General features: G+C 36.6%; 1 protein-coding gene across 1 annotated transcript in view; it reads left to right on the plus strand.

Moving 5' to 3' along the window:
- LOC123562465 (tether containing UBX domain for GLUT4-like) overlaps positions 1–18,705 on the plus strand; it is a 35,789-nt gene that overhangs the window by 743 nt on the left and 16,341 nt on the right. The window contains exons 2-9 of the mRNA XM_053537589.1: positions 3,512–3,570; positions 3,955–4,170; positions 6,409–6,564; positions 10,346–10,818; positions 11,645–11,766; positions 16,715–16,858; positions 17,136–17,182; positions 17,562–17,586. Coding sequence (XP_053393564.1) covers positions 3,512–3,570; positions 3,955–4,170; positions 6,409–6,564; positions 10,346–10,818; positions 11,645–11,766; positions 16,715–16,858; positions 17,136–17,182; positions 17,562–17,586 — 1,242 coding nt within the window. The remainder of the gene's footprint in view (positions 1–3,511; positions 3,571–3,954; positions 4,171–6,408; positions 6,565–10,345; positions 10,819–11,644; positions 11,767–16,714; positions 16,859–17,135; positions 17,183–17,561; positions 17,587–18,705) is intronic.

Genomic DNA, 18,705 nt, shown 5'->3' on the forward strand with positions numbered 1-18,705 from the left:
AGGGGTACGGATCCGTACCTCTAGAATCTGATTCTAGAGGTACGGATCCGTACCTCTAGACAAGCCTGTTAGGGGTTTCCTAGGGGTACGGACCTCTTTTTTCTAGAGATTTAGGGTTATTTATATCTTAAATTTTGTTGAAAATGAAATAACAACAAAGTCTTAACCAGTCTTCACTTAAAACTTGGATCTAATTGGTTTACAGATACCAGCTTTCGTCCGATTGTTTACCTTCTCTTTCAAAACCTAAATATTCGAGGAACTCCAAATGAATACACTGTTCTGTGCCGATAGGAATTATATAGTTTGTTATCAAATAAACTGTTGATAACAGCTAGATTAATGAATGAATCTATCCCTTAAATGAATTCTATTTGAAATTCAGCAAATAAATAAATAAATTAGGCATAATAATATGCACCAATCTTTTTTGTTATTTAACAATGTACATTGTTGTATAATGATAATCGGCACGGAACTTTGATAATCAATTAAGCAACATTAAGTAAAAGAAACTGTTTGTGAAAACGTCCCATGTATCTCGTAACGGCAACCAAATGTGTGAAAAACGCGTAAATACATAAGGGCTAATTATCAATTAAAAATAGTTTTCCCCCAACATACTTAGAATTATTTTGTTTAATCTTTATATCTTTTTTTTCTGCCAGTTCGAAACTTCGTGATTTATTTGGTGTTCCTCGGTTATTTACGTTCCGAAAGAAAATGTAACAAATCGGATGAATGTTGTTATCTGTAAACCATTTAGATCCAAGTTTAAGGTGAATTCTGATGAAATGTTATTTGTTATTTCATTTTCAACAAAATTTGAAATGTAAATGACCTTTAATCTCTAGAAAAACGGAGGTCCGTACCCCTAGAAAACCCCTAACAGGCTTGTCTAGAGGTACGGATCCGTACCTCTAGAATCAGATTCTGGAGGTACGGATCCGTACCCCTAGACACTTCCTATTGAGAAATGTTAGTTCTAAAAACATTGCTCATACATCTGCACTAGAAACAAAGTATTTACTCTAAATACATAGAATAAAGGTATTGGTGCACAAGTTTAGGGCAATAGAAAGCCACTGAACCTTTTCTGTTTTAAACATTGCATTAAAACATATATTGTTTGGACTTCAAAAATTATGCATCATAAAATACTGAAAAAGGGAAGTAATTCTAACAAAACTGAAGGCAACAAAGTTATTTCTATCTTGTTAAGCATTATATGGTATGCTTAATAAATGGACCAAGTTTGAAAGAAATAGCTTCATTATTTTTCAAGAAATACTACTTTTTGTGTCATAAGCCCGATCGGGCAATGTTACCAGCCTGATTAATACGGTATGGTCGGTTCAAAAGCACCTGGAGTGCTTATGTTTTATTGTTATTTGTCTTGCCGACTCAAAATAAAATCTATCTTATTTTATCTTACGGTAGTATATGAAGTTCCATATTCCTAGACAACCCTATGAGGATAGTAGTGATGGGCAAATCGGTTAAATTTGCCAACCGATTAATGGGCATAATCGGAGAAACCAACCGATTCAGTTAATCGGATATAACCGGTTACTCTTGTTACATATCTGTAAGTTCACCTCACAGTGTATGTTTTATGTCATTACTTAAGAAATGATCCACACAGACATCAAATATCCCTTCATAAACACAAGTAAGTTAACAGCATAAAAGTAAAATATTTGTGAAGATAGTAAACTTCAAATCAGGCACTCGTCTTAATTTCACCAGGGACTTATCCAGTGATATTGTGTTATTAAATTAAAATTATTTGGAGCAAAAGAAGTATTAATGATTTACTAATTCTTAGTTAAAGACTGGAATGATTTTAATCTGAATCAAAAATTGAAAAGAAAAACCTTTGCTAACATGCTTGCGTAAGTCTTACGGCATGCTATACATACTGCCATACTATTGTCAACAGTTTAGGTTGATGGTTTTCTCGGCTTAATCTTGTAAAAGCCATATATCTTCCAAAATCTGGGTGATCACAGATGACCTCAATTTCTTTCGAGACTTTGGAGGAAGCCATTTTTTACGTAGAGTAGTTTCCCTTGGCGTAATTGCCCCGAAGAACCGTAAATACCAGAAAGAAAAAGGTCAGAAACAACCATATTATCCGTTTAGGGTGCCAAGTAATTAATCGGTCATGGAAAAGTGAAGTCAGCGATCGCGCTCATGAATGCAACGCCGACGATTATTCGATTGTCGCCGATTGTCGGCCCATCACTAGAGGATAGGCTAGGATTACGGAAGTATTTCAGAGGCATATCATATATAAAAGGAAGTGGCTATTCTTACGGTCTTGTAGGAATAGCCTCGCATGCTATTCTTATGGCTCTCCCGTAAGAATAGTGAAAAGTCCGCATGTGGTTATTCCTACGGCAGTTTTGTATTACAATACATTCAACTGATATTTTTTCAACTGATTTCGGAAATGACATGTAATCACACTTGGTCATTGTGTTACAAATAAAGCGTCAGGTCTGAATTAATGCAAACATGTCAAGCTGATGTGTGACAAACGTCAAGTATAAAACAAAATTACAGGGCAATAAACCTGTTTAGAGTGGTAAGAGATTTGTACTGTTGTGAAAAATGTGCATGTAATTGTATATATACATTTTCCGATTTATTTAGAAGACAAATTTCCTTTAAATAAGTATTTTACACTTACGATAAATTCATTGCATTAAAATTGTTTGTTTATGTGACAAATGGAATAATAAAGTTGGGTTAAATTATATCAGTCCAATGAATTCAGTACGATGTGTAACACAAAACTGCCGTAGGAATAACCACCTGCGGGCTTTTTATAATTCGTACGGGAGAGCCATAGGAATAGCCACCGGTAGGCTTTTCACTATTCTTACGGGAGAGCCATAAGAATAGCCTGTAAGGCTATTCCTACGGGCCCGTAAGAATAGCCACTTCATATATAAAAAGAGTAATATATCGTTTAAGATTATACTACTTACTAGTTTCCAAAATGGCAGATCGATAACACAAAATAATACGGCATGAAATCACTATTTTAAGTGAAATAAGTAAGTTTACAATATCATTTATGCATGTTTTAACATATATTTGATGCCTCTCAATTACTTCTGTAATCCTAGCTTATCCTCATAGAGTTGTCTAGGACTACAGAACTTAATTCATATAAAACTTCATAAACAGAAAATGAAAACATGATTTAAGGTAGTGGACAGATAATGGCAATAGGCAGATTAAGTATTCTTGATCCGTATGCGATTTCGGCATTCTTTATTTTTTTTGGAAAGTCATGTGCCTGTTGAGCTGCATTTAGGTCTGAAGAATGCCGAATTGCCTAAATGTAATCACCGTGACACGGAAATAACTAAGTGTTATTACGGGACCGGTGTCCACTACCTTAATAGGATCAAGAAATATAATTACAGACATTGTTGAGCATTAATGATTTGTTGTATTCAAAGTCTGGTCAATAAGGAACTTTTGGTTTGTTTTTAAGGTACTGGAAGATGTTTGCCAGAAACAGAAGTTTCTCCCACCTGAGGATTACAAACTTATGTAAGAGTAAAAATTGTTTGATTTTTGTTATCAATATTGCTGTAAGTATTAAAAATATTATTGGTAAATGTTCAGAAATACTTAATGTCAGAGAGGTAGGCAAATAGATTCTAACAAGAATTGAAACAGTGACTTGGTAACTGAAATTAAGTTGTATTATGAATTTAGTTGATAAGCCATTTATGAGAATCATGAAATTGCTTTAAATATCATAATTTTTTGTTTGTTTGGCAATGCAGTATTAATTTCCGCTTTTACAACTGAAACATTTCCCAGAGAGGCACATCTTCCCCTCCATTAAGAGCTGAGAAAATGGCCTTAAGGTTTCACCTAAATTGTGTTTGTCTGACTTTTTGCAAACAAAAAGATACACTGTTCTTTCAGACATGGTAGAACAACATTAGATTTAACATTATCTGTGCGGTATGCTAATCTGCCAAACAATGCCAAACTTGAGTTGGTGAAAGCTGAGAAGTCACGTGCTGAAACAGAGGTGCTGATTGCCCTGCAACTCGAGAATGGAGAAAGATTACAACATTCTTTTTCTCCTGGGACTAGCCTCTGGGAACTGTTACTTCATTGGGAAAATCAGCAAGAAAGGTTTACACTCAATGCACATATTGAAACCTTTCTCAGTTTATACTAGTTTGTTTTAGCTTGATTGTGATAAAAGCTACAAGTATGCTTCCTGGAAAAGCCAATACTAGTGTTTTATTAGATGGTGTGATCGCGACCCTTGAAGGTCTTGAACCCACTATCCCCTGTTGAGTGGCCGACACTTTAACCACTAGACCATCGCTTTCCATTTTAAACCTTTTTAGCTCGACTATATGAAGTATAAGGAGAGCTATCCTACTCGCCCCAGCGTCGGCGGCGTCGTCTTTCCGCGTCCCCACCTTGGTTAAAGTTTTGGTGCACTTTCTCTTTTTTCAACATATCTCTGTAATTACTTGATGGCTTTGATTCAAACTTGAAATACTTATTCCTCATCATCATCCACATCATCTGACATAAGGGCCATAACTCTGGCACCAATATTTCATGAATTATCCCCCCTTTCACTTAGATTTTCAGGTTAAAGTTCTGATGCACTTTCACTCTATCTCTGTTATTACTGAATGGATTTGATTCAAACTTAAAATAGTTGTTCAACATCATCACCCACATCATATGACACAAGGTGCATAACTCTGGCGCCATTTTTTCATGAATTATTCCCCCTTTTTACTTAGAATTTCAGGTTAAAGTTTTGGTGCACTTTCACTCTACCTCTGTTATTACTGAATGGATTTGATTCAAACTTAAAATAGTTGTTCAGCATCATCACCCACATCATATGACACAAGATGCATAACTCTGGCACCATTTTTCATGAATTATTCCCCTTTTTACTTAGAATTTCAGGTTAAAGTTTTGGTGCACTTCCACTCTACCTCTGTTATTACTGAATGGATTTGATTCAAACTTAAAATAGTTGTTCACATCATTTATCCACATCATATGAACAAGATGCATAACTCTGGCACAATTTTTCATGAATTTTCCCCTTTTTACTTAGAATTTCAGGTTACAGTTTTATGCACTTTCACTCTTCTCTGTTATTACTGAATGGATTGATTCAAACTTAAACAATTGTTCAACATCATTACCCTTATCATATGATGCAAGGTGCATAACTCTGGGACCATTTTTTCATGAATTGTTTCCCCTTTTTACTTAGAATTTCAGGTTAAAGTTTTGATGCACTTTCACTCTGTCTCGGTTATTACTGAATGGATTTGATTCAAACTTAAAATAGTTGTTCAACATCATCACCCACACCATATGATGCAAGGTGCCCAACTCTGGCACCAATTTTTTATTAATTATTTCCCCTTTTTACTTAGAATTTTAGGTTAAAGTTTTGATGCACTTTCACTCTGTCTCTGTTATTACTGAATGGATTTGATTCAAACTTAAAATAGTTGTTCAACATCATCACCCACACTATATGACACAAGGTGCCCAACTCTGGCACCAATATATAATGAATTATGCCCCTTTTTGCTTAAGATATACTAATATAGTGTTTTGATACATTTTATCTTTACCTCTCTTATTACTTTAAGTTGATATTTTTGACATAGACTCAGGCTATTGTGCAATATCTTCATCCACAATTGGAGTCATTAAACACTCCAGTGACAGCTCTAGTTTCCTCAGATGTGCCCAGTTTCACTATCCAGTATCGAAATAGTCGAGCACGCTGTCTCCTGTGACAGCTCTTGTTTTATCCCTTGCTGAAGCTGGAGTGATATAGATTTGACATTGTCCATCCAGCTGTTCATCTGTCTATCTGTTCATTGGTGTATTTGCTGGAAGTTGTTAGTTTTAAATGAGTTTAACACCATTTTCAGCAGTATTTCTGTGATACATTTATAGTGATAGTCGTTTGACCTGTAGAATGGTGATGAATTTCATACCAGCACTGGCTTGTTTTCTGCAAGTTACCAGCAAAAACTTTAAATATTTTAGGAAATTGTTTACTGTAAAATCGTTACTGAAACATTCATTTGGGGTTCAATCTCACTGACCATGCTTCATAGTCTTGTTCTATAAAACTTGAGCTAGCTCGGATGTTAAGAACTGTAGTTGAAACAGTTTTTTGATAATTATACAATGTACAAGAAGTAATTACATATAAAAAGATTATCTGTAAAGTGTTAACAGAAATGTTTTTCATTTCCGATTTTGAGAAATTGTTTTCATATCCAACTGAAGTTTTTGTCTTCCAAAGTAAACTCGGTGTGTGGCATACATAAATTATATAACATTTATATTCTTTACTAAATTTTCCAGTGCTCTGAAAGATAAGTTTACAAAAGTGGATAGCACACAGAGTCCGGCACTACATCCGGTGTGTATCTATATGAGAGAGGAGGTGGCAGGGGAGCTGGCTTTGAGAGAGACCAAGCTCCGTACACTGGGGCTCACTGGCGGTAAAGCTGCTTTAAGGTTTGTTTGATGTTCACCTACAGTGTAGGGTTCTGGGGTTTTCAACATTCCACTGTCTGGTCTAGAAATAGCATGGTATGACTGTTTGATTTTGTCAGTAGAGATACTATGGACTGAACTTGCTTGAAAATAATAATGAAATAGTGTATTACAGCAAGCAGGACCATCCATTCACTGTTAGGGATTTGGGTCAGGGTCCTTTGGGTGGGAGTTGTTTAAGTATTTTCATGAGAAAATGAAGTTGATTTTCTATAGAGGTACCAGCATATTGGACACTTAAATTAATTCTGGTGGTTAATAGATAATTTATTATTTTTCTCAACAAAACTAAGAAGTCTTGAGACTGCAAAGAAATTTTTTTTTATTATTTTCCAAGACTTAATAATTTTTACTTTCTTGGTCTGATAAAGGGCAGTTTTTAATTTAAAAAAATAGGTTGAATAGGCATATGCCCAGGCTTTGGGAAATGTTTCCCTCAGTAAACATGAAGCAGGCCTTAGAAAGACTGACCAGGCTTGGCAGCTGACTGCTAATGTTTTTATGACTGCTTTTGTGATCGCGCGGTGTCCGTCGTCCGTCCGTGCGTCCGTAAACTTTTGCTTGTGACCACTCTAGAGGTCACATTTTTCATGGGATCTTTATGAAAGTTGGTCAGAATGTTCATCTTGATGATATCTAGGTTAAGTTCGAAACTGTCTCACGTGCCTTCAAAAACTAGGTCAGTAGGTCAAAAAATAGAAAAACCTTGTGACCTCTCTAGAGGCCATATATTTCACAAGATCTTCATGAAAATTGGTCAGAACGTTCACCTTGATGATCTCTAGGTCAAGTTCGAAACTGGGTCACGTGCCATCAAAAACTAGGTCAGTAGGTCTAAAAATAGAAAAACCTTGTGACCTCTCTAGAGGCCATATAATTCACAAGATCTTCATGAAAATTGGTCAGAACGTTCATCTTGATGATATCTAGGTCAAGTTCGAAACTGGGTCATGTGCCTTCAAAAACTAGGTCAGTAGGTCAAATAAAAGAAAAACCTTGTGACCTCTCTAAAGGCCACATTTTTCATGGGATCTGTATGAAAGTTGGTCTGAATGTTTGTCTTGATGATATCTAGGTCAAGTTCGAAACTGGGTCACATGCAGACAAAAACTAGGTCAGTAGGTCTAAAAATAGAAAAACCTTGTGACCTCTCTAGAGGCCATATATTTCAAGAGATCTTCATTAAAATTGGTCAGAATGTTCACCTTGATGGTATCTAGGTCACGTTAGAAAATGGGTCACGTGCCATCAAAAACTAGGTCAGTAGGTCAAATAATAGAAAAACCTTGTGACCTCTTTAGAGGCCATATTTTTCATGGGATCTGTATGAAAGTTGGTCTGAATGTTCATCTTGATGATATCTAGGTCAGTTCCGAAAGTGGGTCACATGCCGTCAAAAACTAGGTCAGTAGGTCAAATAATAGAAAAACCTTGTGACCTCTCTAGAGGCCATATTTTTCATGGGATCTGTATGAAAGTTGGTCTGAATGTTCATCTTGATGATATCTAGGTCAAGTTCGAAACAGGGTCATGTGCGATCAAAAACTAGGTCAGTAGGTCTAAAAATAGAAAAACCTTGTGACCTCTCTAGAGGCCATACTTATGAATGGATCTCCATAAAAATTGGTCAGAATGTTCACCTTGATGATATCTAGGTCAAGTTTGAAAGTGGGTCACGTGCCTTAAAAAACTAGGTCAGTAGGTCAGATAATAAAAAAGCCTTGTGACCTCTCTAGAGGCCATACTTTTCAAGGGATCTGTATGAAAGTTGGTCTGAATGTTCATCTTGATGATATCTAGGTCAAGTTTGAAACTGGGTCAACTGCGGTCAAAAACTAGGTCAGTAGGTCTAAAATTATTAAAATCTTTTGACCTCTCTAGAGGCCATATTTTTCAATGGATCTTCATGAAAATTGATCTGAATGTTTACCTTGATGAGATCTAGGTCAATTTCGAAACTGGGTCAAGTGCGGTCAAAAACTAGGCCAGAAGGTATAAAAATAGAAAAACCTTGTGACCTCTCTAGAGGCCATATTTTTCATGAGATCTTCATGAAAATTAGTGAGAATGTTCACCTTGATGATATCTAGGTAAAATTCAAAACAGGGTCACGTACCTTCCAAAACTAGGTCAATAGGTCAAATAATAGTAAAACCTTGTGACCTCTCTAGAGACCATATTTTTCAATGGATCTTCTTGAAAATTGGTCAGAATTTTTATCTTGATGATATCTAGGTCAAGTTCAAAACTGCGTCACATGAGCTCAAAAACTAGGTCACTATATCAAATAATAGAAAAAACGACGTCATACTCAAAACTGGGTCATGTGGGAAGAGGTGAGCGATTCAGGACCATCATGGTCCTCTTGTTTATCTCTATCCACTGCATCGATTGTTTATTTACTCTTTTCACTTATACTTCCAGACCTTTATGGGATTTGAGCTAATTACCTTGGCTTTGTGTGTGTAAGTGTTACTAAACTGAGGCAATTTTTAGTTCACTTGTCACGAAGTGACAAGGGTGACAAGGTGAGCTATCGTAACTGCTTGATGTCGAATGTGCATTGTGCGTCAACAATTTCTAAAAAAATCTTCTTATTGAAAACCATAGGGCAGAATTACACCAGATTTCACAGGAATGATCCTTGGGTGGCCCCCTTTCAAAATTTTTCAAAAAATTGAATTCCATGCAGAACTCTGGTTGCCATGGCAACTGAAAGGAAAAACTTTAAAAATCTTCTTGACCAAAACCACAGGGCCTAGCGCTTTGATATCTGGTGTGTAGCATCATCTAGTGGTCCTCTACCAAAATTGTTCAAATTATCCCCCTAGGGTCAAATATGGCCCCGCCCCGGGGGTCACATGGTTTTTATAGACTTACATAGGGAAAACTTTGAAAATCTTCTTGTACAAAACCACATGGCCTAGGGCTTTGATATTTGGTATGTAGCATTATCTAGTGGTCTTCTACCAAGATTGTTCAAATTATCCCCCTAGGGTCAAAAACGGGGGTCCCAAGTTTTACATACATTGTAGACTTATATAGGAAAAAAAGTTTAAAAATCTTCTTGTCTGAAACCACAACACTTAGACCTTTGATATTTGGTTTGTAGCATTGTCTTATGGTCCTCAACCAAAATTGTTCAGATTCTACCCCTTGGGTGAAAAGAGGCCCTGCCCTGGGGATCCCAAGTTTTATATAGACTTATATAGGAAAAAGCTTTAAAAATCTTCTTGTCTGAAACCATACGACCTAGGCTTTTGATATTTGGTATGATGCATTGTCTAGTAGTCCTCTACCAAAATTGTTCAAATTATGCCCCTGGGGTTAAAAGAGGCCCCGCCCTGGGGTCACTTAGTTATTATGCCAGTTATTTAGGAAAAATACTTAAAAAATCATCTGATCCTATTTCCAAGACTGTTTAATTATAATTACCTGATGACCCCAAGTAATATGATGTCACTTGACTGTGACCTTGACCTACTGACCTACTTTCTTGTTTTTTAAGATACAGCCTTGAAATTTTGATGACGTACACAGTTTTACACACAAATCGTAAAACTGAATTTCATTGACCATGAATGTGACCTACTGACTTTCCTAATATTTTATCATCAGTTTGACATTTGAAACATGTAGCTCATATTACTCAGGTGAGCAATCCAGGGTCATCATGACCCTCTTGTTGAAATAAGGATTGTAGTAACTTACTTTGTAAGTTCATAAATCTCTGTTTAAACAGGTTACTCCACAGGCCAGTTGATGAGAAGACATTGGCAGATATTGCAAACAAGATTGAGAAAGAAAAATTACGTAAAGCTAAGCTTGAGCAGACAGCATCAAAACAGAAAAGCCCAATGCCTTCTTCGTCCAACTCTACAACAGAAACCAGTGTTCAGTCTTCCATGTCCGTGGAATCCCAGGGAAATGTTGTAAATGAATCAAGTGCCCAGATAAAGACAGACAATGCAGCAATTTCATTAAATATTAATGTAAATATACAAAATGACAATACAGCAACTACCACAGAGAGAACTACTCCAAAAGCAGAGCCTGGAGAACCTTCTCCTAAAGTTGTTAGGTTGGAGGAGGAGCCAGTAGTGTCACATGACAGTTGTGAACCAATGGAAGTTGAGCAGCCTCAGACTGGTGAGAATGTCATGGAGACTGAAGATGCTGTGTCATCTAGTATAGAAGTTGAAAAGGCTCCTCAGGGTACTTGTAAAATCTTATGTTCAAAATACTTGGGCTTCAAATTCAGCCATTCATTGGGACTTAATTGTGTTAGTTAAATTGTTGAGATTAAAGAAGACTTATTGTATTTTTTTTCACTTGACAAAATATTCCTGTTTTTGTACCCATGTCTTAATGTCATTTATGATGGGATTACTTGCTGTGGACAGTGTCCAGAAATAGTCCACTTGAGCAGTTAAAAGATTTGGTGGTCAGAATATGTAGGTTAAGTTAAATAACCAACCAGAATCTGAGATCAGAATGTGTATCTCTATTAAATTTAGGTCATGTTTGATAACTAGGTATAATATTTATGTAGTTCAGATATTAAGTATCTTCAGAGTGACTGCCCTTGAATTTGTCAAACTTAAAACAATTGATATGTCTTCTCAATAGTTACAATGTAGAGTATTTAATTTTAATCTCTGCTATACTTATGCAGAAAATGTTTCTCTATATAACCTAGGTCAAGCTTGGTAACCAGCCAGTTCAGTATCTCAGTAGTTACTTCCCTTGAATTAGTAAAAATTGACAGTTTGCTTTTGTTGTTTGATCTCAGTCATACTTACACAGATGATGTTTTGCTATAAAATGTATTTCATTGTTGATAACAAGCTAGATAATACCAGTTACCCAGAGTTATTGCCCTTGACTTTGTCATAATTGATTGTGTTAGTTTAGTTTATGTAGAGTATTTAGTTTAATGTGACGGAACTAAATTGTTCTGTTTTATGCAGTGTTTACAAATTTTATGAACCTAACCAAAAATAAGTGTCAAAATGAACACTTTAAATTTGTATTACTTCAGCTCAAAGACAGTCGGATCCAGCCGGGTCAGGTCAGTCAGCTGTAGATAGGTTGAGAGGTATACCTGGTATAGAGGTTTACACCCCTGATGACTTCAATGATTTACCACCAGAACAACAACAGGTTCACATATATTTTCTTATGCTCCTTGTGTTTTACCATACTCGTACAAGTTTTCTTTGACAGCGTTTTGTATATCTCTTTATACAGTTAGATAGAACTTGCACTTTCCTGTGAGTCTGGCCATCTGTATGTCATTGGCAAGTAACAGACAACATGCCCACCTGAATCATAGGCCGAGGAGTGCTTAAACAAATTAACCAGGCTATGAAAAGATCGAAGAAAAAAATGTTGAATTTTTTTTTTTTTTTTCAATATTAATGGGGTTAATTAGAGGAGAAGCAGACCTAATATTTACCTTCACCATATTCTTTTTGATTGAAAATTATGACGTACATTTTGTATGAACAGCAAAAGGAAAGGCGCCAAGATTAGGACAATGCTGCAAAGTGATAACAAGCACTGTTTTGTCGATGTCCGCATATAATCAGGGAGAACATTCCATAGATAACGTCACAGTTGAACTTGTTCTGTCTGGTGAACAGAATGGCCTGGAAGCTGATTTTAATGTTAAATGCACGAAAATGTGTGCAATTTATAACATAACCCTGTTTACAAATGAAAAGGAAATATAAATATATGTAAATATAAGAAATGAATAAATCTTTTTCAGAGTTCATGCAGAATGAACAACAGAATGGGATTGGTACATTTAACATTAACTGCTAGCACGATTCATAGATTTGCCAATCCTATTCTGTCGTTATTTTGCAAGAACTCGGAAAAAATAGTTCATTTCTTGATTGTTTACCTACAAGCTAACAGGATGGAATGTACCTTACATCTTATAGTGAGGAGTATGGTTATTATGTCTCCAACCACATAGTGGTGTGGGAGATATATTGATTTACTGCTGTCTGTGTGTCCGTGTGTCTGTCTGTCACAAATCTTGTCTGCACTCTAAGTTGAACAGTTCTCATCCAATCTACACCAAACTTTAACAAAATGTGTTTACCAATAAGTCCTCAGCCAAGTTCGATAACAAGCCAAATCGCCTCAGGCACTTCAGAATTATGGCCCTTGAATTACTGAAGATTGGCTTTTTTATATGCCCGTTACGGGTGGATGGGCGGGCGGGCAGCGTCCACAGACTTTGTCCGGAGCATATCTTCTTCATGCATGGAGTGATTTTGATGAAACTTGGCACAATTATTGTTCACCATCATGAGACGGAGTGTCATGCGCAGGTCTCTTTAGAATTACTTCCCGTTGTTATTATTATAAATAGCTTATATTGTAACTTTTTCATTACTAGTCATAGGGAAAAATCGAGACCACTTTTCTGTAGTACAAGATGCATGTTACATCTAATTTTGAGGTGTATTTTGACCTATCTCTATCTAGTAAGGATATTTGTGTGGACTAAGATTTTTTTTTTTTGAGGTTAACTTCCCTTAGTTGTTACTATAAATAACTTATATTGTAACATTTTTATAATTGACCGTAGGGAAAACCAAGACCACTTTTCTGTGGTACAACATAGATGTTACTTTCAAATTTTAGGTGTATTTTAAGGTACCTCTACCTGGTAGGGTTTTTTTTGTGGACTTAGAAAAACAAAAGAATTACAATAATTACTAAACAACCACAAAATTAAAATTCCATTTGCAGGTGCTAGTGTAAAGAAATTTGCTGTGACGGGCATATATTGTGACATTCTGGCACTCTTGTCCTCACTATAAGTTGAACAGTTCTTATCTGATCTTCACCAAACTTTAACAAAATGTGTTTACCAATAAGTCCTTGGTCAAGTTTGATAATGATCCAAATTGCCTCAGGCACTTCAGAATAATGGCCCTTGAATTACTCAAAATTGCTCTGTATACACTTGTTCGCACTGTAAGTCGAACATTTCTCATCCGATCTTCACACTAAACTTGAACAAAATGTGTTTACCAATAAGTCCTTGGTCAAGTTTGATAATGATCCAATTGCCCGAAGGCGCTTCAGAATAATGACCCTTGAATAACCAAAAAAATCGCTCTGTACACACTTGTCCGCACTCTAAGTCGAACATTTCTCATCCGATCTTCACTAAACTTGAACAAAAGGTGTTTGCTAATAAGTCCTAAACCAAGTTCAATAACTAGCCAAACCGGACTAGGCACTTCAGAATTATGGCCCTTGGATTACCAAAAATCACTCTGTACACAGATGCCAGTCATACATGTATTGGTGCATGGTTGACTCAGATACATAACTTTTCAGATGATTAGGCGGTTGTGGGAGACGTGCGCTTTTCTCAAAAGCAGCTCTAGTTATTATGCCTCCAAAGGCATATTAAAATCGCACTGTCCATGCGTTCGTCCGGTATTCTTGTCCGGGCTGTAACTGTTCCATCCATAAAGTGATTTTGAAATAACTTGGCATGATTGTTCACCATAATGAGGCGAAGTGTCTTGCGCAAGACCCAGACCCCTAGCTCTAAGGACAAGGTCACACTTAGAGGTCAAAGGTTAACATGGTCTGTTTTGTGTCCAGTCCATAACTCTGCCATCCATGAAGGGATTTTGAAAGAACTTGGCATAAATGTTCACCATAATGAGACGACATGTCATGTACAAGACCCAGTGCCCTAGCTCCAAGGTCAAGGTCACACTTACAAGTCAAAGGTTAACAGGGTATGTTTCGTGTCCAGTCCATAACTCTGCCATTCATTAAGGCATTTTGAAATTACTTGGCATAAATGTTCACCAGAATGAGATGACTGTCATGAGCAAGACCCAGAGCCCTAGCATCAAGGTCAAGGTCACAATTGGAGGTTAAAGGTCAACAGGGCACTTAGAAATCAAAGGTGTTTCTTGTCTGGTCCGCCATTTATCAAGGGATTTGAAAATAATTTGACACAAATGTTAACCATATTGAGAAGCTGTGTCACACTTATGACCGAGGCCTCTTAGGTCAAGGTCGCAAAATGATATGTGATTTTTTTCCGAATACAACTGTGGCATTCTTGGGCCTACTTCTGGGGCATTTGTCACCAATAGTGACAGCTCTTCTTTTATCTTATTAGTCCCCTACTGGTTGAAAACCAGTTTCAGGGACTATAGGAATGCGCTTTGCTGTCCGTCTGTCCATCCATCCGTTCGCAATTTCGTGTCCGGTCAATAACTCTGTCATCCATGAAGGGATTTTAATATTACTTGGCAGAAATGTTGCCCATGATGAGACGACATGTCATGTACAAAACCCGGACCCCTAGCTGAAAGGTCAAGGTCACATTTGGAGGTCAAAGGTCAACAGGGCTTTTTTCTTGTCTGGTCCATAACTCTCCCATCCTTGAAGGGATTTTAGTATTACTTGGCACAAATGTTCCCCATGATGAGATGACATGTCATGCGCAAATTCCGGACCCCTTACTCAAAGGTCAAGGTCAGAATTGGAGGTCAAAGGTCAACAGGGCTTTTTTCCTGTTTGTTCCATAACTCTCCCATCCATAAAGGGATTTTAATATTACTTGGCACAAATGTTCCCCATGAGGAGACGACGTGTCATGCACAAAACCTTGACCCCTAGCTCAAAGGTCAGGGTCACACTTAGCAGTCAAATGTTAACATAGCATGAACAGGGTCTGTTTCGTGTCCGGTCCATAACTCTGACATTTATAAAGGGATTTTAATATCACCTGGCACAAATGTTCCCCATGATGAGACAACATGTCATGTGCAAATCCCGGACCCCTAGCTCAAAGGTCAAGGTCACAATTGGGGGTCAAAGGTCAACAGAGTTTTTTCCTGTCCCGTCCATAACTCTGCTATCCATGAAGGTGTTTTAATATTACTTGGCACAAATGTTCCCCATGATGAGACAACATGTCATGTGCAAAGCCCAGACCCTTAGCTCAAAGGTCAAGGTCACAATTGGAGCTCAAAGGTCAATAAGGTTTTTTTCCTGTCCGATCCAGAACTCTGTCATCCATCAAGGGATTACAATATTACTTGGCATAAATGTTCCCCATGATGAGACAACATGTCTTGCGCAACACCCAGAACCCTAGCTTAAAGGTCAAGGTCACACTTTGAGATCAAAGGTCAAGAGGATTTTTTTCCTGTCCGGTCTATAACTTTGTCATGCAAAACAGGATTTAGATATCAATTGACACAAATATTCCCCCGGATGAGACAACATGTCTTGCGCAAAACCAAGGCCCAAGGTCTAATGTCAAGGTCACACTTAGAGACCAAAGGTCAGACACAAGAATGACTTTGGCTGGAGCATTTCTTCTTCATGTATGGAGGAATTGTGATGTAACTTGGCACAAAGGTTCACCAACATAAGACGGATTGTCATGCGCAAGAACCAGGTCCCTAGGTCTAAGGTCATGGTCATATTTTGAGGTCAAAGGTCAGATTCAAGAATGAGTTTGTACGGAGCATTTCTTCTTCATGCATGGAGGGATTTTGATGTAACTTGGACCAAATGTTCACCACCATGAGGCACCCTTGTTTTTAGAATTACATCCCTTTGTTTTTACTATAAATAGATTTTATTGTAACTTTTTTATTACTGGCAGTAGAGAAAAATCGAGACCACTTTTCTGTGGTACAACATGCATGTTACATCCAATTTTTAGGTGTATTTTGACCTATCTCTACCTGGTAAAGAGTTTTTTGTGGACTTATATTATATAGATTTTTTTTTTTTTTTTTTTTTTTTTAAGTTTAAATTTCCCTTTGTTGTTACTATAAATAGCCTATATGATAACATTTTTATAATCAGCCAAAACAGTTCAATATGAAAACAACTTTGGGTTTTTATATATGCACATTTTAATCCAAGTGTGTTGTTATAACATATTGTATATATAGTACAATATTGTTTATACATCATTGACAGATATCAGTTCATTGTGTTATACTGCAGTAGAGAAAATTAGGTGTCTTCCAGTAGGGGACTTTGTATTGCATGGCAATACTTCATTCACTTGATTTACTTTGGTTACTTTCATCAGGTTGCCAGGAGATTAGCCCAATCATTCCTTGCCAACATGGGGGCTCAAGGGTTCAATGTAAACCAGCAATTACCACCAGGGGCAGCAGCTCAAAAGAAGCCCAAGAAGCCAAGACAGCAAGCGGCACCTTTTGCTGATTTCAAGGTACAACTTTCTTGTGACTGATGTGCTTCTAAAGAATTAACACTTTGACTTTTGTAGTATTTCAAAGATTTAATGTAGGCTGTAAAAGCTATCAAACTGAGGTTTTCTATTAGCTGTGGATACAGGTACTTATGTCACTAATGTCTAACATGGCCAGTATCACTGCCATGATTGTCATCACCATCATCATTTTCATCACCATCCTAATTATGATCATCATAATTTTAAAACAATGCCAGTTGTACTAGTTGTAAAGCAGTGTCCCTTATATTTGCAGTTTCCAGAAGCAACAAAGGGTCAGAATCTTTATAATAATGAAATGAGGTAAGTTGATTGATAACAAAAATTGAATGAACTTTAGTATACTGTTTGTCCATTTGTCTGTCATCAATCTGACCACATTTAGCTTGTGTTTATGTTAGCACCTTTTGGTTTTGGATGTTCATCAAACTGGGTCAGATAGATAGATGAATGATCTTGGTTTCTTTTAACAGCAAGTCGGATCAGTGCTCATTGTCAAAATTCAAGGTCATAGTTCAAGATCAGATGTTTAAAAACCACTTTCGTTGACAGTTTTTAAATGTTATTTAATTGTAAGTGCAAGAAGCCTGTTCATATCCAGAAATGGACATTTCACTTTGATAAAGTAGTTTTAGCTAAGGTGTTTCTACCGGTCAGTATATTTAACTATTTGCTCTTTCAGTTGTGTCAGAAAAGAAGAATTCCAGGTTAGTAATTCTGGTCAGATTAATGTTTGATTTACAGACATACTGGTACAGTATTCCTTCTAAATGTCCTTAAATTAGAAATATATAGCAAAACATACATGTGTAATATGTAATTTAGATTTTTGTATTTATGTTATTCAGTAATCATGGACTGTACCGTCATTAATATTCATGGTGAATTAATTTTCCGTGCATTATGAGATGTGTCCATCCATTAAATTAAATCCCAATGGACAAAGAAAATCCTTTTTAGCTTGACTTTTCGAAGAAAAAATAGAGCTGTTGCACTTGCCCAAGCATCGCCATTGGCGTCCCTGTAGGTTAAAGTTTTTGATAAAGTTAAATATCTCTGTTACTATCAAAGCTATTGACTTGAAACTTAAAATGGTTATTTACTATCAAAGTCTACACCAGGAGAAACAATCCCCATAACTCTGATTTGAATTTTGACACAAGTTATGCCCCTTTTTAACTTAGAATTGTTTGGTTAAAGTTTTTGATAAAGTCAGATATCTCTGTTACTATCAAAGGTTTTGGCTTGAAACTTAAAGTAGTTTTTTACTATCAAAGTCTACACCGGATGAAACAATCCCCATAACTCTGTTTGAATTTTGACAAAGTTATGCTCCTTTTTAACTCTTATAATGTTTTGGTTAAAGTTTTATAAAGTTTTTACTGGCAAAGCTCAAATTCAGAGTCAAACACTGAGAAAAGTCGAGTGTGCTGTCTTATGGACAGCTCTTGTTAAAAATTGAAATCTGTTAATTCAAATACCCAAGATGTATCTGTTTGGCCAAAACTACCAAAATTTATTTCCATGAGACATTAAACTGTGTCACAGCAGATACTTTGAATCATTATACTCTCCTGAAATAGGACATACCGGATCACCTGTGACAGCGGGCTGTGGGCAGATGGAGTCCACTAAAGTTGTCCACTCTGTTTCTTGAGCAGTTCTTACCAATATTCACCAAACTTGGTTGCAACTTTTATGGCCATAATATCTTGGCTATGTTTGATAACCAGCTGGATTCTCCAAGTCTCCCTGGAGGAATGTTCTTTGAATTACTCGAAATTATGATTGACAGTGTCCGCTCTCTAACTTGAGCAGTTCTTATC

This window comes from Mercenaria mercenaria, chromosome 2, assembly GCF_021730395.1.
Source record: "Mercenaria mercenaria strain notata chromosome 2, MADL_Memer_1, whole genome shotgun sequence".
NCBI lineage: Eukaryota > Metazoa > Mollusca > Bivalvia > Venerida > Veneridae > Mercenaria > Mercenaria mercenaria.